The sequence below is a fragment of the Corylus avellana genome, chromosome 11 (assembly GCF_965113065.1).
Source record: "Corylus avellana chromosome 11, dhCorAvel1.hap1.2, whole genome shotgun sequence".
Classification (NCBI taxonomy): Eukaryota; Viridiplantae; Streptophyta; class Magnoliopsida; order Fagales; family Betulaceae; genus Corylus; species Corylus avellana.
In genome coordinates this window covers 4,047,772-4,071,016 of record NC_142500.1, presented here as the reverse complement: position 1 = coordinate 4,071,016, position 23,245 = coordinate 4,047,772, and the positions used below count along the sequence as shown (strand labels likewise).

General features: G+C 36.7%; 2 protein-coding genes and 1 long non-coding RNA gene across 6 annotated transcripts; all 3 read right to left on the bottom strand.

Annotated features, from left to right (window-relative positions):
• Positions 1-2,311: 2,311 nt before the first annotated feature.
• On the bottom strand, positions 2,312-5,228 carry LOC132166103 (uncharacterized). 3 transcript variants are annotated; one of them, XR_009438543.2, is made up of 5 exons: positions 5,120-5,225; positions 4,734-5,023; positions 3,734-3,880; positions 2,698-3,027; positions 2,312-2,565 (listed from the first exon to the last, which is right to left on the bottom strand). XR_009438543.2 is itself a non-coding variant. In XM_059576862.2 (5 exons), exons 2-4 carry the CDS (start codon positions 4,869-4,871, stop codon positions 2,995-2,997), a joined length of 339 nt encoding a protein of 112 aa, XP_059432845.2. In that variant the 5' UTR covers positions 4,872-5,023; positions 5,120-5,228; the 3' UTR covers positions 2,312-2,565; positions 2,698-2,994. The 3 variants fall into 3 exon arrangements, 1 of the variants encoding a protein (XP_059432845.2); XR_015909463.1 differs by having other exon boundaries at positions 3,734-3,867; XM_059576862.2 differs by having other exon boundaries at positions 3,734-3,901; positions 5,120-5,228.
• Positions 5,229-9,218: 3,990 nt separating this feature from the next.
• On the bottom strand, positions 9,219-13,198 carry LOC148583014 (uncharacterized). 2 transcript variants are annotated; one of them, XR_015909498.1, is made up of 4 exons: positions 12,737-13,198; positions 10,925-11,083; positions 9,577-9,924; positions 9,219-9,444 (listed from the first exon to the last, which is right to left on the bottom strand). It is a non-coding gene; the product is annotated as an uncharacterized LOC148583014 (long non-coding RNA). The 2 variants fall into 2 exon arrangements; XR_015909499.1 differs by having other exon boundaries at positions 10,925-11,080; positions 12,737-13,197.
• A 5,110-nt stretch (positions 13,199-18,308) lies between these two features.
• On the bottom strand, positions 18,309-22,058 carry LOC148583013 (uncharacterized). Its single transcript, XM_088511806.1, has 5 exons — positions 21,986-22,058; positions 21,822-21,873; positions 20,161-20,315; positions 18,832-19,179; positions 18,309-18,699 (listed from the first exon to the last, which is right to left on the bottom strand). Exons 4-5 carry the CDS (start codon positions 19,173-19,175, stop codon positions 18,666-18,668), a joined length of 378 nt encoding a protein of 125 aa, XP_088367932.1. The 5' UTR covers positions 19,176-19,179; positions 20,161-20,315; positions 21,822-21,873; positions 21,986-22,058; the 3' UTR covers positions 18,309-18,665.
• Between the last annotated feature and the right edge of the window lie 1,187 nt (positions 22,059-23,245).

The following is a 23,245-nucleotide window of genomic DNA, read 5'->3' as shown; positions in this document are numbered from 1 at the left end:
TCCATAGAAATGACAAAAAAAAAAAAAGGGGGGGGAAAGGGGATCCCCTTGTCAAACCCCTCTTGCCTTCAAAATAGCCCACTAAAGTCCCATTCACAGCCACAGAGAATATGGGATTTGTTATGCATTCTCTGATCCACTCAACGAAACCAGTAGGCACACCAAAACAGAGTAAGCATTTGAATATGAAGTCCCATTCCAAGGAATCATAAGCTTTCATTAAGTCAATCTTCAAAGTACACCGAGCTCTACCCTTTCCCTACCTTTTCCTTTATGGTAACATAAACTTTGGATTTAAAAACTGTCTCCGATATTCAAGTATAAAAATGCTTTTCAGAAAAAGATGTAAATTTTTCTGAAAAAGTTACACTGAGCTCTACCTCTTAGGAATATATACAAAAACAAGCTGAAATTCCAGAAGAAGTCAACACTGGGCAAAAATAACAAAAGCAAAGAAGAGAAGAAGAGAAGAGGGATGATAGCTGAATATTCAAAGAAAATGAAGAGATAAGGGATAAATCAAATGTGGTTTACAGCAGGAATACCTGATTCGGTGTTCTTTTCTGAGGAGGTCTTCCTGGAACAGCACCGGAATGCGAGCTCCAAATGTTGGCGCCGAGGGACTCTGTAGTCTTCGCACTGCGGATTCCTCACCAGTTTATACACACATGCATGAGCGTGCATGACAGGTGTCAGTTGGAGGAAGGCCCAGGCGCCAGACGGGAATCCGTGTTTTTTCTTTCTTCATAAAAATAAAAAATAAAAAATAAAACGCACGTCTTCCTCTATGCCGGCCTCCCAAAACGCCTTAGATGTTGGGCTTAAAGGCCCTCCTGGGCCAGCTGTGGCCTTAGCCGAACCCCAAGCCATCAACATGCAGCCCATTGGATTCACCTGTTTGAGAGACGCCACAGCATCAGGTCCGACGCTTGCAGCCCCAGCCGGCACGGTAACCCTGTTGTTGTTCACGGAAGCGGCACCTCCTCCATCCAGATCCATAGCCGCGCTATCCAGTATCCAAAACCACAAACAATTGACCAGAAATGTCCTCCACTAGGGCCGATGGGGGAAGCACCAGAATGCTCATCGGCAAGAAGAAAGGCAACAAGAGGGAGGATCAGGCCGGCTTCTTAGGACGCAGATCTAGCCGTAGTAGATATGGGGGGTCAGTGGAAGAGAAATGTGGTTCATGAACAAAGGAGAAACAATCAATCTAAAAAAGAACAAAAAGGAAAAATAATGTAGAGAGTAGTAGAAAGTCAACGCAGAATTGAAGCAAACCTTTTGCAAGAAATGCCAAAGATGAAAGGAGGAACAATCAATGTGAAAATGCTTATGACTTCATCATTAATGTTACAGCATTCTTGCAATGGTTAAAATATTTACCATTTTTCTTTATTCTAAGCGACTCGGTTGCCTCTTCGATAACCACTACGGACCTTAAAGCTTATTCATGTCCAAAAATTTCAAATAAATTATCGATGTAAAAAAAAAAAGAACAAAAGAACAAAAGAAAAAGAAGTAATCAACCATCAGCTCAATTTTTATTAGATTTTAATCTAACGGTGGTTTAAAATTATTTATGAGTGTGAAGAAATGAGTGTAAAAAAGTGAGAATAAATGTAATATTATTAATATACATATTAAATTGACTAAACATATTAATACATAATAATTTGATTTATATTATTTGTTTCCTTATTTGATTCGAATATTAATAATACTTAATTTATTGAATAATTTATATATAGAAAACTCTTGAAATATAATTAACACAATTAATGATACTAATTAATGATAGGTTTTTTAAGAAAAAACCGGTTTATTCTTAAAAAAAAACTGGTTAAAAAACTAGTTTAGCCTTTAAAAAAAAAAAAAAAAGGTTCACGCCACATGTCACAATTTTAAGACACTTCTGGGAGAGTAGAAGAAAATGAAATTATGTAGAAAAACACAATGGAGTGCTTGAATCAGACCAAAATGAAAGTTGTTTTGGGTTGAGTACAAAATCATGTTGTAGGCTGTCCTCAAGAGGTAACTCAATCGGCTAGGACCACATCTCATGAAGTGAAAATCACTAATTTGAATTCCTCTTCCCCCTTTTATGTAGACATATTAAAAAATAAAAAATTCATGTTGTAGGCAGAATTTCTGATTGTGTGTTGCAAGTTAAGATGGTATTGGGCATTTTATCAATGTCTTTGTTATTCACGCTTCAAATAGTATGCTATTGTCCACTTTTTACTCCAAAATACCTGGTACCATTCAGAAATAACATGCTCTATCACGTAACATCAAGAACCACAAAGCATGTCCCATCAATATCCATCACTTGATAAAGAGAAAGTGGGTAAGCACCACAAATCATTTCCCATATTTTCTACGCTATTATATACAGTGTTTGAAACAGTACTTAGATGTTAGAAATTACAAATATTCCTTATCAAATATTCAAAAGGTTCTTTTGTCTATTAACTATACACTTGACATCACCAGTCATGATTTAAGTTACGTCACCAGAATCTCCTCAGCCTATTTCCCAAGCGTTTCAATTCGATAATAAACCTGTGAAATTTGAAACCATTGCAAAGTAAGTAAACAATGGAATAAGAAAAAGTGTATATTAACACAACAAATGAAGTATAAGGAACAATATATGAAAGGAAATTGATCAAAGATTGTAGTCTAGGAAAGTACCCGAGCCTCGGGATGAAATTTCCCCTAATAGGGGTGATGGTGAAACCCCTCTCAATCGAGTAGTTGAACTCCAGTTTCTCATTTGCCCTAATATCAGCAGGCAGAATATGTTCTCTACCCATTTCCCTAGCATCTTTAATGTAAACAAATACTCGAACAGGGCGCAATCCAAGGGGAATATCTTCATGGCAAACATATTTGTGCTTGCCAGGTTCAATTTCGACCATCTTCTCTAGACAATTGCCAGGATCCTGTCTCACTTCCACTATCATTGCTCTATGATACAGGTTTTCAACCCTAGTGTTTCTGGAAAAGACTTTGGCCATGGAACTACAACACAATAAATGTAAAATAAAAGCCAGAAAAGTTACTAGTTACCCCACTTTTAAACTTTGAACTTTCAAACAAATCATCCAATTATATATGATCTATGGGTTGGTGAAACCATCAATATCATTAGTAATTAAGTTGATAAATCTATGCTACTGTTTATTAGCCAAGGGGTATTTAGGGAATCAAGTGCTGGAAATATACAATTAAATGTGGCCAATCATGACAACATAATGAGCATCATACATTATGACATGCTAATTTAAGTAGCGTGTGATGAATGAAGGTCAGATGATATACGACTAAAGTCATGTCTTCATCGATCGTAGAAATCTTCAACTTAAATGTACAGAAAAACAGAGAGTTTATAGTTTTTCATCGGATCTCTTTTTGGGTTTTTTTGTGATGGATGGATTTATAAGAGAAATTTAATATATGACTCTTGATCTTAATCCCACTCTCAAAAAGTCCGTGGATTCCTCATCAGTAACGCAGGAAAAAAAAAAAAAAAAACGTGAGGAAAGAGAAAATCAAGATAATTTCGTAATCAACGACGGTTAAAACGAAATACTTATGCTCAGAAAAATAACAAAAGACGTGGGACATAGAATCGTAACAATTGCAATCAGAAAAAAGAAGAAGAGGGATGATAGCTCAATATTCAAAGAGATAAGGGATAAATCGAGTGGGGTTACAGCAGGAATACCTGAATCGGTGCTTCTGAGGAGGTCAGCCTCGAACAGAATACAAGCTCTGAAGGTAGGCAGCGAGGGACTTGGCTCCCCCCTCCCAGCTCCCACTCCCCCCTCGATCTCTTTATCTCTTTCTCTCTCTCTCTCTCTGTACTCCACGCCTCCAAGATTGACAATTTAGACTGTTAATAGATGGAGCCATAAGAGGTATCTTACACATATTTAATTATTTTAATATATAAATGGTTTCATTTTAGTTTCTGGTGTAAGTTTTGAAGTTAAAAACAATAAAAATAAATAAACAGAGTTGTGCTTGCAGTATCACATCACCATCATTTTAGGATTACAATCGACTCGAGCGAAATTGTACAGTAAAATTTTAAACACACTATATTTTGTACACAGATGAGGCAATGATGATGATTAATTACTCATGTTAAACTATAAAATACAATAACAAACATTATAAAAACTTGATTTTTGGCCGTCATGTTTTGAGAGTCGTGCGCCATTTGTTTTACTAAGATTCTCCTTCTAGAATTTTTGTTCTCTGCTCTAGCAGAGAGAGACTGCATAATGCGTGAGTGGCAACTGGCAACTGGCATGTCACTCTTCTAGAAGGAAGACGGACGTAAAACATATTTTTTGTAGAGGATCCGTTTTGTTTTAAGAGTCGTGCGTCATTTGTTTTACTAAAATTCTCCTTCTAGAATTTTTCTTCTCTGCTCTAGCAGAGAGAGACTGCAAAATGCGTGAGTGGCAACTGGCATGTCACTCTTCTAGAAGGAAGACGGACGTAAAACATATTTTTTGTAGAGGATCCGTTTTCCTTCAGCAAGGCTCTGTGGAGGAAAACTGGTGTCCTTAATTATTACCATGCTATCATGGTGGGCCGGGCCTAAACGGCTCAGATGTTGGGCTTAGAGGCCCGCCTGGCCCATACGTAGGATTTTAGCCCAACCCAAGTCATCAGAATGCAGCCCATTGGATATACCCGTTGTCAAAGATTCCAACCTGTTTGACGAGAAGCCATTTTACTCTTCGACGGAGAAACTGCTTACTGCTTACTGCTCCAGATCCTGTTTCAGCTATCGCCGACGCTTGCAGCCCAAGCGGTGCCGTAACAGGTTGCTGTTCACGGAACCAGCACATCCATTCAGATCCACAGCCGCGCGATCCAACACCACGAATAATTGACCAGAAATGTCCTCTGCCAAGGGGAGAGCAGCAGAATGCATATCGGCAAGAACAACGGAAAGAAGAGGGAGGGTCACTGGATCAGGCTAGTCAGGACGCAGATCAAGCTGCAGAGTATGGGGAGTATGAGAGAGAAAAACTGAAATCAATGAGAAAGCAACGATAAAATATTAAAATGTTTCGGAATAAAGGAATCCTTATACCTTCAAGAAGGGTTGTCGGGAGCGTGAATCTCGAGGGTCGCTGAAACTGAAGTCCGCGAAGACCGATCTGTGATAAGGAGGACACTTGTCAAAAGCTCCAGACTCCACAATCTCAATTAATTATATATATCTTCGCATTTTATTTACACTCCAAATTCCTCACCTTGCTGGATCCAGATAGGCCCGTGCTGCGTGTTTTAGGCCCAAGCAGTATTTGGCTGGGCTTGATTCGCTTGAATACAGTGAAATCAAGTCAGGCCAGAAATGAGAAAAGTTAAAACGAAGAAAAATGGGAAACATATTTCTTTTCTCTTTTTATAAATTCAATCAATTCGTCATCAAATTTGTGGACTCGATTGATTTACTCGTCATCAAATTTTTTTTTTTATCATTTCTCAAAAAATAGAGTGTTTATTTCTGAACAAAATAAACGCCAACTTAAATTACCATTTTTAAAAGAAAACTAAAACTATTTATAAATGAGCTAAAAAACAATGGAGGATCAATCTAAAAATGTGTATAAATTCTTCGTTAATGTATAGCTTGCTTGCCATTTTTCTTTATTTTAAAATAATTATGGACTGGAGAATATCCAGTTAATTGTCAGGATCTTTTTGAGAGATCCTAAGAACATAAATAAGAGATTTGTCCAATTAATAAAAATAATAATAAAATATTATATATTTTTTTTAAAAATGATTAAAAAATAAAATTATAAAAAACTAAGGAGTGACTGGCCACTCATTGGGGGTGGCCGGACCACCCCATAGCCCTTGGGGGTGATTCGGCCACCCCTAATGGCCAAATCTAAAAAAATAAAAAATAAAAATCGTTTGGCCCTTGGGAGTGGCCGGACCAGCTAAAAAACAAAGGAGAAACAATCTAAAAATGTGTATGACTTCTTCATTAATGTAGAGCTTGCTTGCCATTTTTATTTATTCTAAAGCGACCACTCTCCTTCAACCTTGGTGTTTCTTGAAAAGAGTTTGGCCATAGAATTGCAACAAAATAATTGTAAAATAAGCAAGAAAAGTTAGTGGCCACTTTTAAATTTCGAATTTTCAAACAATTCATCCAATACCTTCGAACAATTCAACAAAAATAAGAAAAAAAATATTATCAAAGAAGAAGGCTAACACCCGTGGCCTAGGAGTTGGTGATACCATCATCAACAGTATAGTTGATAACTGTTGAAATAATCAATAACAATGCCTTTGTCATCCTTATAAGAGTATACCTCTAAAAATTGAGAATTGTTACACATTACTCGTATTTTAGTAGATTGATGTGGTAGTGTTCTATAACAGTGTTGTACTTCTAACACACTGTAATTGACTAAAATGGATGAAAAAGAAAGAAGCTAGATGATGAATTGATAGAAATATAAACTATTTGTATAAAACTAAGCATTTCGAGGATGCTTAAACCTTCAAAGTTCCCAATAAATATTCTACAAATTCTTTGATAAGGCTTCATTCTAAGTTCAACATTTTATACTTACATTTTTCGCCCAACTACTTAACAGCTTTCCTAAAAGAATTACTAGCCACACTCGGTTACAACTGTTTATTACAAGCAAGTAAAACACATCTTAATTGACTACTTCCTTCTGTAACCATTCCTTTGCCATGTGGTTTTCTCATACAATTGTTACGTGTCACTCATCTAATATACCTATTAGAGCACACTAGTTGCAGATGCTTTATATGTAATTCACTTTTCTATGTTTAGGAAATTTTTAGAAAAATTACAAAAACATACTCACATCAGATTTCTTACATTTAACCAACTCTCAAGGGTTGCTACGATGTTTCCTAATGTACAATGTTCCCCGTACATTATTTTAATATAAACATTCATCTTTTCTCTCTCATTTTTCATCTCTTTGTCTTTAATTGGGGATTGTGTTGAAATTTTGTGAAATAAATGAGAGTAGATAGGGAAATTGTATTTTGTATAGAAATAATATTTTAATAGTATATAGAAAGGTAAGGAAAACTATTGTGAAATATATTTTCATAGGGAAGTAAAAAGTAATTTTATACTCTAAACTTAGAAAAAATAAAAATAAAAAGCTGTTGCTAGTACTCTTACATAACCCACTTATTTTAAAGACCTTGCCCACAAGGTGTGTAATTAAAAAAGATATGCTCAAAACCCTGTGTGACAGAGTAATTTTAAATGGCCTATTAAAAATGATGTGATTATTAAAATCATTCTTAGATCAAAATTTAATAATGATCAATCACATGCCCAATAATAATTTTAATAGCCATATCATTCTTAATAGAATACAAATAAGCTATTTAGAATTACTCCAATGTGACATGATGACATATTGACATCTACTTGAGCAATCCGATACAGGATCCCAACAAACAACTCAATAGCCCGTTAACAAAGGATCAGGACGTCCAAAAAATAAAAAATAAAGGATCAGGCACATATAAAAAACCTTCATTCTAGAAGCTCGGTAGAGTTCCACCACAAAGAGACAACAAAGATTTTTCTCACACAACATCACACACGCTATTCCATATTCATCCGAATTTCAAGATTTGGTTTCAGCCGACACATGCCAATTACAGTTGACTTGCACATGTATAAAACATCAAAACACCATCTACCGCACCAAAGACTTGCACATGCTTTTTATAAAACATTCTCGCTTCATAATAATATAATAAAGCCTCTCTTTAGGGTGCCGTAACAAATCTCCCTAAATGCAGCATCTTCATTAATTTAGGTTAATTACATTTTAAGTGTAAATTGTAAAATACTTCTCAAAACAAGAGAAAAAAAAAAAAAAAAAAAAAAAAAAATTTATCCCTCAAACCGGCAACTCATTTGCACTTGTACCTTAAAATGCTATTTGTGACACTTGTTCCCTCAAACTACTTTTTTTTTTTTTTTTTTTTTTTTTTTTTTTTTTAATTGGCACTTTACCTTAAAATAGATGGAAGATGTCACCCGACCCACACGTGTGAATGTTTTATTTAAAATACCAAAAATGCTTTGGTTTTAAGAAATACAATACCGTATTTTGATAGGAATCGGAATGCAATTCCAATTCATTAGGATTAAATTATTTAAATTAGTATTAGTTTATTTAATATTAAGATTATGTTATTAGAATTAGAGTTTATTTGAATTTGAATATTAGAAGTTTAGGTGTTATCATTTTAAGCTTTATCTACTTGATAGGGATAAAGTAATGATTAGATAAGATAATAGTTGAATTGGAATGCAATTCCAATTTAACTATGATTAGATTATTTAAATTAGTATTAGCTTATTTAATATTAAGATTAGGTTATTAGAATTAGAGTTTATTTGAATTTGAATATTAGAACTTTAGGTGTTATCACTTTAAGTTTTATGTATTTCTACTTAAAGACCATAAGAATGAATTAGACTTACATCTTTGTATAGCCTCAATTGGATTCACTTGTAGTTTGTCTCCGACCCTAATTGGAGTTCATTATCAATCCTATTTCCATTATCATTTCCACATTCATCCACTAGTCATCGCTTTCAATAGAAATTGCCTATCATATTTATCCTTTAAATAAAAAAAATACAATAAACATTTTTAGAGGCCGAGCCACCCCTTTGGGCGAAACCTCGAAAGGATGATTCGACTATCCAAAAGATGACTTTGCCAATACCTAAATTAACCCTGCAACTCTAAGGTAGTTGGGCCACCCTCTTCAAGAAAAACTCATCAAGTACTTATAACGCTTCATTTTAAGAAAAAAAAATTTGGTCAATCAGCATTAATGGCAAAATTTATAGAACAACGAAAGCTTCATCTGGACTTGAAAATGCTTTAAATGCTAATTTGCTAGCGAGTGTTATATGAAACAAATAAGTACCTTCTCAGCTTCCCTTTTAAATATCTAATCCACGTTGTTAGATCCAAAATCAAAAATCAAAACAAGGAAAATATCCGTGTGTTTGTGTGTGGGCAAAATGTATAAGAGACACCCATAATTATATAAGAAGACTTGTGAGTCACAACAAAGAGAAAAACGCTGTAAATGACTAGAACAAAATCATAAAAGAATCATAAAAGAGGAGCAACACTATAGAAATCAAATCCAATCCAAATCCAAATCCAATATGAATTTAGAACATTGTTTTAGCTTATAGCAAGACAATTAGGAAACGCAAAGCAAATATATAAAATCATGCAGCATGGAGAATCTATGGAAAATCATGGGAGAAGTGATAATTTGAGATTTTGGCGTTCCCAATCTATTTTCCCAATCTATTTTCCCGGTGACTTAATCTACTGAACTACTCGTTTCAATTGGATAATAAACCTGTGAAAATTGAAACCACCACAACGTAAGTAAACAATGGAATAAGAAAAAAAGTGTAAATATTAACACAGCAAAAGAAGTATAAAGAACAATGAAAGGAAATTGATCAAAGGTTGTAGTCTAGGAAAGTACCCGAGCCTTGGGATGAAATTTCCCCTAGTAGGGGTGATGGTGATCAAACCCCTCTCACTCGAGTAGTTCAACTCCAGTTTCTCATTTGCCCTAATATAAGAGGGCAAAATATGTTTCCTACCCATTTCCCTGGCACCTTCAATGTAAGCAATTACATATCCGGGGCGGCCTCCAGCAGGACCTGGAATATCTTCATGGCAAATATATTTGTGCTCACCAGGTGGAATTTTGACAGTCATCACTGGAACATCGGGAAAAGGCTGTCTCACTTCCACCATCATTGCTCTATCATGCACGTTTTCAACCCTAGTGTTTCTTGAAAAGAGTTTGGGCCGTTTATCCATGGAACTGCGACACAATAAATGTAAAATAAAACAGAAAAGTTACTAGTTATCCACTTTTAAACTTTGAACTTTCAAACAAATCATCCAATATCTTCGGATAATTCAACAAAAATAATAATAATAATAATAATAATAATAATAATTATTATTATTATTATTATTATTAAAGAAGAAAGGTTAATCCATGACCTATGGGTTGGTGATACCATCAATATCAGTAGTAAAGTTGATAACATTGCATATCATATCGCTATAAGAGTATAGCTTATAGAAAATTATGCTACTGTTTATTAGCGACGACCTTATTTAGTTGATTTCAACAGGAAATGATCCGTTTCCAATGGAGAGAATCAAGTTAGCGCAAATTTGAGGGGCACAATTTTTTTTTTTTTTTTTTTTTGGCGTCAAATTTGCAGTACCTGTAACTGAATCCGTCCCATATGACTAAATTCATGTCTTCATCGGATGTCTTTTGGTTTTTGAGTAATTTATTATATGACTCTCGATCTTGATCCCTCTCTCTCAAAAAGTGTGTGGGGTTCCTCATCAGTAACGAAAAAAAAAAAGAAAAAAGTAGTGAGGAAACAGAAGATCAAGATAATTTTGTAAACATATCATTTTGGCTAGTTTGTAAACCCCATAGAGAAAGATCCCCTCCCATACAAGGAATGGCATAGAAAGAGAGAAGAAAAAAAAAACAAAAAACACACTTTGAAAAATGAAGAAAGATAATTTCGTAAACAACGTGGGTGAAATAATTGGAAAAGATGAAGTGGAGAGGATTTAGGATTTGTCCTAACTGGATCCTTTCGGAGAAGGGCCTTTTTTAGGCTAAAAAAAGAAATAACAAAAGACATGTGGTGTGGGACACAGAATCGTAACAATTGAAATCATAAAAATAACAAAAGCAAAAAAGAGAAGAAGAAAAGAGAGGGATTATAGCTCAATATTAAAAGAAAATGAAGAGATAAGGTATAAATCAAATGGGGTTACAGTAGGAATACCTGATTGGCTGATTCGGTGTTCTTTTCTGAGGAGGTCTTCCTCGAACAGCAACAGAAGACAAGCTCTGAAGGTCGGCAGCGAGGGACTTTGTCGGTCGCTCCTCCCTCCACCAACTGCCCTCTGTCTCTCTCTCTGCTCTGAGATTGACAATCACACTGCTATATCCAATATAGATATAGAGAATACGATGTTAGACTTGTTACGTGCTTATACATTTTTAATCATTTAAATGTAGTGTCATTATCATTGATTCACTGTCATATGAGTCTACGACCAGTGACAGAGCCAAGATATGGTGTGAGGACTGAAGAGGGACAAAATTAAAATGATACAATAAAATAGTAAAATACATATTTTTTAATCTCTTTATAATTATATTTAATAAATTTTACTGATGATTAATTACTTTATGTTAAACTATAAAATACAAAAACAGATATTATGTATAAGGATAAAAATTTGAGAGTCGTGCGTCATTTGTTAATTGTTATACTCAAATTTATATTGAAATAAAACACTATTATCACTCATATACTTCTAGAATTGTAAACTTTCTTCTTTTTCTAGAAGAAGACGGATCTATCCATTCCAAATGAAATGGATAAGGTCAATTTAGAGAGACAAGCTTGTCTTCACTCAAATGCATTATTCATTTGCACTGTGTTGTTATAGAGGGTGCAGAGTGTTACTTCCAAAGTAAAGAAGAAGCAAAATTTTGATCCATTTGATTCTAGACAAAGTAATGATCACTATCCTATAGAGGTACTCCATGTAAATGAATTGCATGCAGTTGGGTTGATGAAGATGAAGGGAGTCATTAATTCCTTCATTGGCCATAAGAATGGTTATTCCAAGTGTTAGATCCTTATCATATACTCTACCACCAAGGCTGTTCTACTCCACATTCTTGCACTCCTAATAAAGGCTATTCATTTTTAAAAATGGAATAGTCATTAACTTAGTGTTAGATTCTCCAAGAATCTTATTCCCAATAATCCAAACAAGATCCTTTTTCCAAAAAGAGGCCCAGGCTACCTCTAAATGACCTACCTATTTAAACATATTTTCCCTGTTTTCTAAAAATAGGAAATAAACGTAAGATCAATCCTGCATTTATAGTTTTGCATCGGAAGAGTAATTTTATTTTTATTTTTGTTTTTTACGATGACGGGCCTGTCTAAGGCAAGACCACTTTGTGTACGGTGTACCCCACTCTTATCGAGCAAGCCTTGAACCCGTGCAAATTAAAGCGCTTCCAAAAAAATTGTTTACACAAAAATGGATTTGAACTTTAAACTTGATTTATAGATGCCATAAGCCAACCCCTTGGGGTTCTAAGAGTAATTTAATATATGAGAAGTTAAAGATCCCATAATCATGAATATTGATCTTCATCATATCCCTCCCTCCCAAAAAGTCTGTGAGGTTCCTCATCAAAGACAAAAAGAAAAGAGAGAAAAAGAGTGAGGAAAGAGAAGATCAAGATGTGGAGGTAACTTGGTAAAGAACGTGGTTGAAATACCTATAGTGTTACAGCTGAAAAGGCCATTTCATTTTTTTTTTTTGGATGAATGAGTAATTTCATTAAGATCAAAACACAAACCAAACAACACAGCAACCAAAAAAAAAAAAAAGGCAATTTCTAACCAGTGAAGATTCCCATTCGAAGCTCAGCTTCTTCGATAGGAAGCAGCGGGTTCTATCAAATTGCAATCAGAAAAATAACAAAAGCAAAGAAGAAAAGAGAGGGATGATAGTTGAAAATGAAGAGATAAGGTATAAATCAACTGGAGTTAAGGCAGGATTAATACCTGTTCGTTTCTGAGGATTGGTGTCAGCGAAGGATTTTGTAGTTTCCTTTTTTCTTTTCTCTTGCTCTGTTGGTCTTCCGTTCTAGCGTTCCTACTATATGTAAATTATATAATGCGGGAGTGATGCGTTCCGCTCGGTCCTCCGCGAAGTATTTCTTGCTGAGCTGGCGTGCGGGGAGTGATGCGTTCCGCAAAGCAAAGTATTTCGCTTGCTGAGCTGGCGTGCGGGGAGTGATGCGTTCCGCAAAGTATTTCGCTTGCTGAGCTGGCGTGCGGGGAGTGAAGGAGTTGAAGCGTTCCGCAAAGTATTTCCCTTGCTGAGCTGGCGTGCGGGGAGTGATGAGATATGCTATGACGCATTCTCTAAACCTTCTACTCACCATCTCTACCTGCGTGGCATGACACGTCTTAATTTTTTTTTTTTTTTAAAAGCAAAAATCAATTGCTCACATATTCAGCTGGAGAAAAATTTAAGTCTCTCCCCTCACCCTCACCCTTTCTCTCTCTCTGTCTCCGGCAACCGACGCTCTCTCTCTCTGTCTCCGGCAACCCCACGCTCTCTCTCTCTCTCTCTCTCTCTTTTCGGCCGAAACCCACGACGCTCTCTCTCTGTCTCCGGCCGAACCCCACTCTCTCTCTCTTCGGCCACTGCTCCGGCTCAGATGGCGGCAAACCCAGCTGCTCGTCGCCGGAGATGGGTTGCTTGACAGCATAGCGTGGGTTGCTCAACAGAATCACGTGGATGCTCGTCGCCGGAGATGGAGTTCTGTCCTGGTGGTCGACGTTGCTGCTCGTGGCTGGCTGTGCGTGAGTGGGGGAGAGGGAAGATGGAGATGGAGGGACAGATTTGGGGATTTCAATTTTGGATGAAATTGGATTTCCTGAAATGGGTTGTAGGCGAGCAGCTGGGTTTGCCGCCGTCTGAGTCGGAGGAGTGACCGGAGAGAGAGAGAGAGCGGGTTCGGCCAGAGAAAGAGAGAGAGAGCGTGGGGTTCGGCCTAACTCAAATCGTACATCAGTTACACAAAGCATTTAGATCAAAGGGCATGTAACCATTGTCCTTCGGCTTGATGAGAAACAGATATAAAGTGAATTTCTAGATCGATATAAAGTGAATTTCTAGATATAAAGTGAATTTCTAAATCACTTATAATATCTCATTACCTGAAATGTGAGCCGTTCCGTTCACGCCCAAACGCCAAAAATCCGAAATGCCCAAACGTCTGAGCCGGAGCAGTGGCCGGAGAGAGAGAGACAGAGAACGTGGATTCGGTCAGAGACAGATAGAGAGCGTTGTGGGTTTCGGCCGAAAAGAGAGAGAGAGAGAGAGAGAGAGCGTGGGGTTGCCGGAGAGAGAGAGAGAGAGAGAGTCGATTGACGGAGACAGAGAGAGAGAGCGTCAGTTGCCGGAGAGAGAAAGGGTGAGGGGAAACACTGCGTGAGGGTGAGGTTCAAATTTGGGTCAAATTTGGAGCTAAATTTTTTCCCCCCGCCGGATATGTGAGCAATTCGATTTTGTTTTTTTTTTAAAAAAAAAAAGACGTGTCATATGCCACGTAGAGACAGAGATGGTAAGTAGAATGATAGGAGAATGCATAGAAGCATTTCTCGGGGAGTGATGCCGTTCCGCAAAATATTTCTTGCTGAGCTGGCGTGGTTAACTGAACTACGGTTACACCCGTACCGTGTGAGCCAAAAAGGACGAAATGCATCTTGAATCCTCCCCATAACAAGCGTGACGTAGTGTCGTTCAATAATCATTGGGCTGATGTCAGCAAAGTCAAAGTGGGTCCCGCCTGCCTCAGATCTTCGGCTAAGAGGCCCATCCGTGGGCTTAGCCAAACCCAAGTCATAAGCAGGCAGCCCATTTGGACCTATATACCGACTGTACAGTCCAAGATTCTAACCGTTTGAAGAGAAGCCACCGGCGCCGCATCAGATCCGACGCTTGCAGCCCCAGCCACCAGTTCCACATGCAGCCGAGCTATCCAAGCCTACACCACAAGCAATTGACCGGAAATGTCCTCCCCTAGGCCTAGGGGCTAGGGGCCAAGGGGGAGCATGCACCTGATTGCATAACGGCAAGAACAAGGGGAAAGAAGAGGGAGGACCACTGGACCAGGCTAGCCGCATGGAGGGTTGAGATAGAGAAAAACAGAAATCAATGGAAAGAAAGCAACAACAAAAGTTGTGAGAAAGGCTTTCCACCTCCACCTTCAAGAAGGGTTGCCGAGAGAGTGAATCTCGAGGAGTCGGTGAGAGTCTGCGAAGACCGATCGATGATAATTGTCAATTGATAAAGGACTTAAGGAGGAGGTTAGTTGGCAAGGTCCGGATAGAATCTGCCAAGATTCGTTTTATTTACATGTTTGCCCTCCTATCCAATACGTACAGTACAAAATCCATATAGGCCGAGGTTGTGTAGAGTGAGGCAGGCCCATCCTACCTGTTTTAGGCTCAGATATGATTTGGCTGGGCTTGAATACAGTGTTTTATTTTGAAGAGTTAAAGCCACCGTTAGGTACACGGTCCAAACGGTATGCTGCTTTGAAGATTGAGAGGTTGCCGTTTATTGAGCTGCTTTGAACAAAGGTTTTAAAATAACTAGTTTCGTTCGAACGATGGATTGAACTGTTCGAATGCTGCTGCGCGCGGTTTTTTCTTATTTGGTCTCTTAATTGTTCGAATAAACCTAGTTTTCAAAACTCTATTTAAAAGGCTCTTAGAGTACGATTTTCTAAGAGACTAAAATGCTATAGTGCATTGTGCATTTCTCTTTTACAGTTTTATTTTAATAAACCAAAGACATATATGATAGAATCATACGACCCTAATCGAAAATATATATATTTGTCTCATACACTATGGAGATGGTGAGAAAATATATATTTTACATCCTAAATGGGCTATAATTGAAGATGCCATTGTTTTTAGTACAAAAGTTCCTATAAAAATTGGAAATGTCTTAGTTTGGTTTTTGCTATTGATTTATGTAATTGGAAGTAACCAATTAGGTTTAAAACAAAACCTAAAAAGCCGTGTTTCTTTCATAAAAAGCATTCAACCTATCGGAATTTTGATAAAGGAAATCAAGTAGAAGAATTATTCAAAAGTTATGAAAGAACTACCACGATAACAGGTAAGTGAGTCGCTTATCTGGAACAATGGTCATGTGTCAATTGCAAAAATTTTGTAAGTACAAATATCTTATAATTTCTAATTCATTTTCTAGTTTTTGATTTTATTTTTAAAAAAGTTCTTCAAAAGGTTTCCACTTTATCATTAAATTACTTGTTTTGATTGATTTACTGCTTTCTTTATATTTTATATTTTGTGATTTTTGTGTCATTGCTAAATTTTAAATTTCCTGTTACTTTTACATACACCTATTCAAATTCAACCCTCTTTGGATTCTTTTGTATATTTTTCACTAAGAAAAGCTTCAAATTAAAACAGTAACTTTTAAGCTTATAGCAAGACAATTAGGAAACATAAAGTAAATATATAAATATACGTATATGCATGTATGTATGTGTGTGTGAAGATTAAAAAGTTTAAAAGCTTTTATCGGGAGGTTTATGCGAAATCCCAAGAGGATGGTGCTCCCAGTTTGTAATTACTCTCATAGCGGTCGATGTAAGCACACTATGCTTCTTAATAGCATTACTTGTATGCGTGCATCCTGCGTCCTAATGTCATGCAAATTATGCAATCAAAGGTGATAGATGATCCATCTTCTGCTATTGGTTTTGAGACTAGGACAAAAAGCAAGAACATTAATATCAGAAATTCATGTGCCTTCTCTTTAATTGGAAAACTTGTTTTATTGTAGAGCCCATTGGGTCTCTCTTCATGAAATTCAGGTCCAGTGTCCTCATACTCAAATTAGAAAAAGAAAAAAAAATGGTAATATAAATTTAAAAAAAAAAAAAAAAAAATTGTAATGAATTCTATCTTAAGGTACTATTTATTTATTTTTTAATTTTTTTTTCCTGACAAATTAAGGTGCTAATGTTTAAAGATGTGGTGGATCTGTTAAAAGTGGACTGTATTGAGAGCACACCAAGATCCATCGACTGATAAAGAGAAAGTGGGTAAGAAGCACAAAGCATTGCCAAGCTTCTACACAATTAAATATAGTGATTATTAGAACATACCAATTTTCCTTCTCAAGTATTTGAAAGGTTTTTGTCTATTTAAAACCATACCCAGAACATGCATCACTATCAATGATGGAGAATTTATCTAAAATTAAGCACCATGGAAAAATCCATAAAACTACCATTATACAACTATAAATTTTTTCCCCATCAAATTAGTATCTTCTATTTTTGTGTTTGCAAAAAATATAAGTACCTTTATCTTACATAATTTTATAATGTACACAAATCTTATACCTATATTCTTTGAAAGAGAGGAAAAGTGCCATGTATTAGCCTACAAAAATGTTGATGAATGCTATATCTTAAAAATGCAATTTGATATGAATTTACTAGAGGAGTCATAAAATATGCATATGAGACATCACCATCATGAAGCATGACAAAATTCAAGGGCTGAAACAGAAAAAGAAAATGACAAAAACATCATGGATAGCTTTGGTGTCCACATCCACAAACTATAACCCTCAGGCACTTGGACCACCAAACTTTAAAAATGTAACACTTTCCCCCTTCCAACAACTTACAAATCACACGCTTCCCTAACAATTAACAAAAACCAAACCAAAATCTATATATAGTTCATATACCAATGGAAAAGTGAGCAAACAAGGTAAAAACATACAAGTAAGGGTAGATAGAAAACTTGTATTTTGTAAAAAAAATGAAAGAAAAGCTATTATGAAATATATTTTCATAAGAAATCAAAAAAATAATTTTGTACCCTAAGCTTAAAAACAATTAAAAATAAGCTGCTACTAGTACTATTACATAGCCCACTTATTTTAAACACCTGCCCACGTTGTGTGTAATTAAAAGAGACATGCCCAAATCCCTGAGCAATCCGATACAGGAGCCCAACAAACAACTCAAAAGCCCATTAACAAAAGGCACATATAAAACTCCTTCCCTCTAGATGCTCGGTAGAGCTCCACCACAAAGAGACAACAAAGATAAAATCTCACACAACGCTACCCATTTGTTATCCCAAAGCCACATAGAGCAGGACTCGTCAATCTATGCGTATCATGACTATCATCCCTTGTCGAATAAAGTTGTTAAACCAGACAAAAAGATATTTAATTCTAAAAAAAAAAAAACAAAAAAAAGCACCAGCTGCACCACCCCTACATTGACCCCAGTATAAACATTACATTGCACAAATAAAGCTAAAAAACTGGTAATGAGCATACAAGTAGCCCGGCCAATATTGAAGCGCCGCCAAAAGTAGCGGTTTTTGAGACAAAATAGTAGATAACTGCCGCATGAGACACCCATTGTAATTATAAGAAGACGTGTGAGTCACAACAAAGAGAAAAGCATTGTAAATGACTAGAACAGAATCATAAATGAGGAGCAACACCGTAATGTTCGTCAAATCTGAATGTGTGCCCGGCGATAAACACATGGTGAACATTGAATATGAATTTAGAAATCCCCGTAAACCAAAAAGGGCACCTGTTACACACAGTAATCACTACTGTAGCTGGCTAGGACTCCAAGTAGAAAACTAAAAAGACAGATAAAATCAAATCTATAAACTCAAATCCAAGACTTCACTCCAAAAACAATCGCTAAAACGAAACAAAAATCAATGAGAAAGCCAAGAAAAGCTTGAAACATAGTAACCTTTTAGCTTATAGCAAGACAATTAGGAAACACAAAGCAAATATATGAAATCATGCAGCATGGAGAATCTATGGAAAACCATGGGAGAAGTGATGATTTAAGATTCTGGCGTCCCCAATCTATTTTCCCAGTGACTTAATCTACTGAGCTACTTGTCTCAATCGGATAATAAACCTGTGAAAATTGAAACCACCACAACGTAAGCAAACAATGGAATAAGGAAAAAAGTGTATATATTAACACAACAAATGAAGTATAAAGAACAATGAAAGGAAATTGATCAAAGGTTGTAGTCTAGGAAAGTACCCGAGCCTCGGGATGAAATTTCCCCTAGTACGGATGACGGTGATCGAACCGCTCTCACTCGAGTAGTTCAACTCTAGTTTCTTATTTGCCCTAATATCAAAAGGCTTAATTTCTTTCCAACTCATTTCCCTGGCACCTTCAATGTACACAATTACATATCCGGGGCGGCCTCTAGCTGGACCTGGAATATCTTCATGGCAAATATATTTGTGCTCACCAGGTGGAATTTTGACAGTCATCACTAGAACATCAGGAGAAGTCTGTCTCACTTCCACCATCATTGCTCTATCATGCACGTTTTCAACCCTAGTGTTTCTTGAAAAGAGTTTGGGCCGTTTGTCCATGGAACTGCGACACAATAAATGAAAAATAAGACAGAAAAGTTACTAGTTACCCACTTTTAAACTTTGAACTTTCAAACAAATCATCCAATATCTTCGGATAATTCAACAAAAATAATAATAATTATTATTATTATTAAAGAAGAAAGGTTAATCCATGACCTATGGGTTGGTGATACCATCAATATCAGTAGTAAAGTTGATAACATTGCATATCACATCGCTATAAGAGTATAGCTCATAGAAAATTAGGCTACTGTTTCTTAGCAGACGACCTTATTTAGTTGATTTCAACCGGAAATGATCCGTTTCCAATGGAGAGAATCAAGTTAAGGCAAATTTGAGGGGCAAAATTTTTTATTTTTTTATTTTTTGGCGTCAAATTTGCACTACCTGTAAGTAACTGAATCCGTCCCATATGACTAAATTCATGTCTTCATCGGATGTCTTTTTGGTTTTTGAGTAATTTATTATATGACTCTCGATCTTGATCCCTCTCTCTCAAAAAGTGTGTGGCATTCCTCATCAGTAACGAAAAAAAAGAAAAAAGTAGTGAGGAAACAGAAGATCAAGATAATTTCGTAAACATATCATTTTGGCGAGTTTGTAAACCCCATAGAGAAAGATCCCCTCCCACACAAGGAATGGCATAGAAAGAAAGAAGAAAAAAAAAAACAAAAAACACACTTCAAAAAATAAAGAAAGATAATTTCGTAAACAACGTGGGTGAAATAATTGGAAAAGATGAAGTGGAGAGGATTTAGGATTTGTCCTAACTGGATCCTTTCGGGGAAGGGCCTTTTTTAGGCTAAAAAAAGAAATAACAAAAGACATGTGGTGTGGGACACAGAATCGTAACAAGATTGACATGCAATCATAAAAATAACAAAAGCAAAAAAGAGAAGAAGAAAAGAGAGGGATTATAGCTCAATATTAAAAGAAAATGAAGAGATAAGGTATAAATCAAATGGGGTTACAGTAGGAATACCTGATTGGCTGATTCGGTGTTCTTTTCTGAGGAGGTCTTCCTCGAACAGCAACAGAAGACAAGCTCTGAAGGTCGGCAGCGAGGGACTTTGTCGATCGCTCCTCCCTCCCCCAACTGCCCTGTCTCTCTCTGCTCTGAGATTGACAATCACACTGCTATATCCAATATAGATATAGAGAATACGATGTTAGACTTGTTACGTGCTTATACATTGTTAATCATTTAAATGTAGTGTCATTATCATTGATTCACTGTCATATGAGTCTAAGACCAGTGTCAGAGCCAAGATATGGTGTGAGGACTGAAGAGGGACAAAATTAAAATGATACAATAAAATAGTAAAATACATATTTTTTAATCTCTTTATAATTATATTTAATAAATTTTAATGATGATTAATTACTTATGTTAAACTATAAAATACAAAAACAGAAATTATGTATAATGATAAAAATTTGAGAGTCGTGCGTCGTTTGTTAATTGTTATACTAAAATTTATATTGAAATAAAACACTATTATCACTCATATACTTCTAGAATTGTAAACTTCTTTTTCTAGAAGAAGACGGATCCATCCATTCCAAATGAAATGGATAAGGTCAATTTAGAGAGACAAGCTTGTCTTCACTCAAATACATTCTTCATTTGCACTGTGTTGTTATAGAGGGTGCAGAGTGTTACTTCCAAAGTAAAGAAGAAGCAAAATTTTGATCCATTTGATTCTAGACAAAGTAATGATCACTATCCTATAGAGGTACTACATGTAAATGAATTGCATGCAGTTGGGTTGATGAAGATGAAGGGAGTCATTAATTCCTTCATTGGCCATAAGAATGGTTATTCCAAGTGTTAGATCCTTATCATATACTCTACCACCAAGGCTATTCTACTCCACATTCTTGCACTCCTAATAAAAGCTATTCATTTTTTCAAATGGAATAGTCATTAACTTTAGTGTTAGCTTCTCCAAGAATCTTATTCCCAATAATCCAAACAAGATCCTTTTTCCCAAAAGAGGCCAGGCTACCTCTAAATGACCTACCTATTTATACATATTTTCCCTGTTTTCTAAAAATAGGAAATAAACCTAAGATCAATCCTGCATTTATAGTTTTGCATCGGATGTCTTTTTGGGTCTTTCTGTGATGGAAGGATGGATTTATAAGAGTAATTTTATTTTTATTTTTTACGATGACGGGCCTGTCTAAGGCAAGACCACTTTGTGTATGGTGTACCCCACTCTTATCGAGCAAGCCTTGAACCCGTGCAAATTAAAGCGCTTCCAAAAAAATTGTTTGCACAAAAATGGATTTGAACTTTAAACTTGATTTATAGATGCCATAAGCCAACCCCTTGGGGTTCTAAGACTAATTTAATATATGAGAAGCTAAAGATCCCATAATCATGAATATTGATCTTCATCATATCCCTCCCTCCCAAAAAGTCTGTGAGGTTCCTCATCAAAGACAAAAAGAAAAGAAAGAAGAAGAGTGAGGAAAGAGAAGATCAAGATGTGGAGATAACTTGGTAAAGAACGTGGTTGAAATACTTATAGTGTTGCAGCTGAACAGGCAATTTCATTAAGATCAAAACACAAACCAAACAACACAGCAACCAAAAAAAAAAAAAAAGAAAAAAAAAAAAAAGAGGCAAATTGTAACCAGTGAAGATTCCCATTCGAAGCTCAGCTTCTTCGATAGGAAGCAGCGGGTTCTATCAAATTGCAATCAGCAAAATAACAAAAGCAAAGAAGAAAAGTGAGGGATGATAGTTGAAAATGAAGAGATAAGGTATAAATCAACTGGAGTTAAGGCAGGCTTAATACCTGTTCGTTTCTGAGGTTGGTGGCGGCGATGGATTTTGCAGTTTCCTTTTTTCCTTTCTCTTAAGTCGGTTGGTTTTCCGTGCCCCTTATAGTGTGTGTTTTGGTGGGGACAAAATCTCCCTGAGTGGCCCCACTCCGTGTCAGCCAAAAAGGAAGAAATGAATCGGGGAATAAGTTTCAACAGCGTGACGTAGCGTAGTTGAATAATCATTACGATGACGTCAGCAAAGTCAAAGTCGGTCCCGCCTGCCTCAGATGTTCGGCTAAGTGGCCCATCCGTGGGCTTAGCCAAACCCAAGTCATAAGCAGGCAGCCCATTTGGATTTATATACCCACTGTACAGTCCAAGATTCTAACCTGTTTAAAGAGAAGCCACCGGCGCCGCATCAGATCCGACGCTTGCAGCCCCAGCCACCAGTTCCACATGCAGCCGAGCTATCCAAGCCTACGCCACAAACAATTGACCGGAAATGTCCTCCCCTAGGACTAGGGGCTAGGGGCCAAGGGGGAGCATGCACCAGATTGCATAACGGCAAGAACAAGGGGAAAGAAGAGGGAGGACCACTGGACCAGGCTAGCCGCATGGAGGGTTGAGATAGAGGAAAACAGAAATCAATGGAAAGAAAGCAACAACAAAAGTTGTGAGAAAGGCTTTCCACCACCACCTTCAAGAAGGGTTGCCGAGAGAGTGAATCTCGAGGAGTCGGTGAGAGTCTGCGAAGACCGATCGATGATAATTGTCAATTGATAAAGGTCTTAAGGAGGAGGTTAGTAGTCAAGGTCCGGATAGACACTGCCAAGATTCGTTTTATTTACATGTTGGCCCTCCTATCCAATACGTACAGTCCAAAATCCATATAGGCCGAGGTTGTGTAGAGTGAGGCAGGCCCATCCAACCTGTTTTAGGCTCAAATATGATTTGGCTGGGCTTGAATACAGTGTTTTATTTTGTAGAGTTAAAGCCACCGTTAGGAACACCGTCCAAACGGTATGCTGCTTTGAAGATTAGGGGTGGGCAAATTAACCGTTACCGTTTAACCGGCCGTCTACCGGCTTCGACCGAACCGATATAAACCGTAGCCGATATGCCGATATCCTTATCGGTTAAAAAAAGTATACCGGAATTCGGTCCGGTCCGGTCCGGTCCGGTTAAACGGTTCTTATCGGTTAACCGATTTAACCGATAAGAAACCGGATTTTTTTTTTTTTTTTTTTTTTTTTTTTTTTTTTTTTTAATTCTAGTCCCAAAACGGCGCCGTT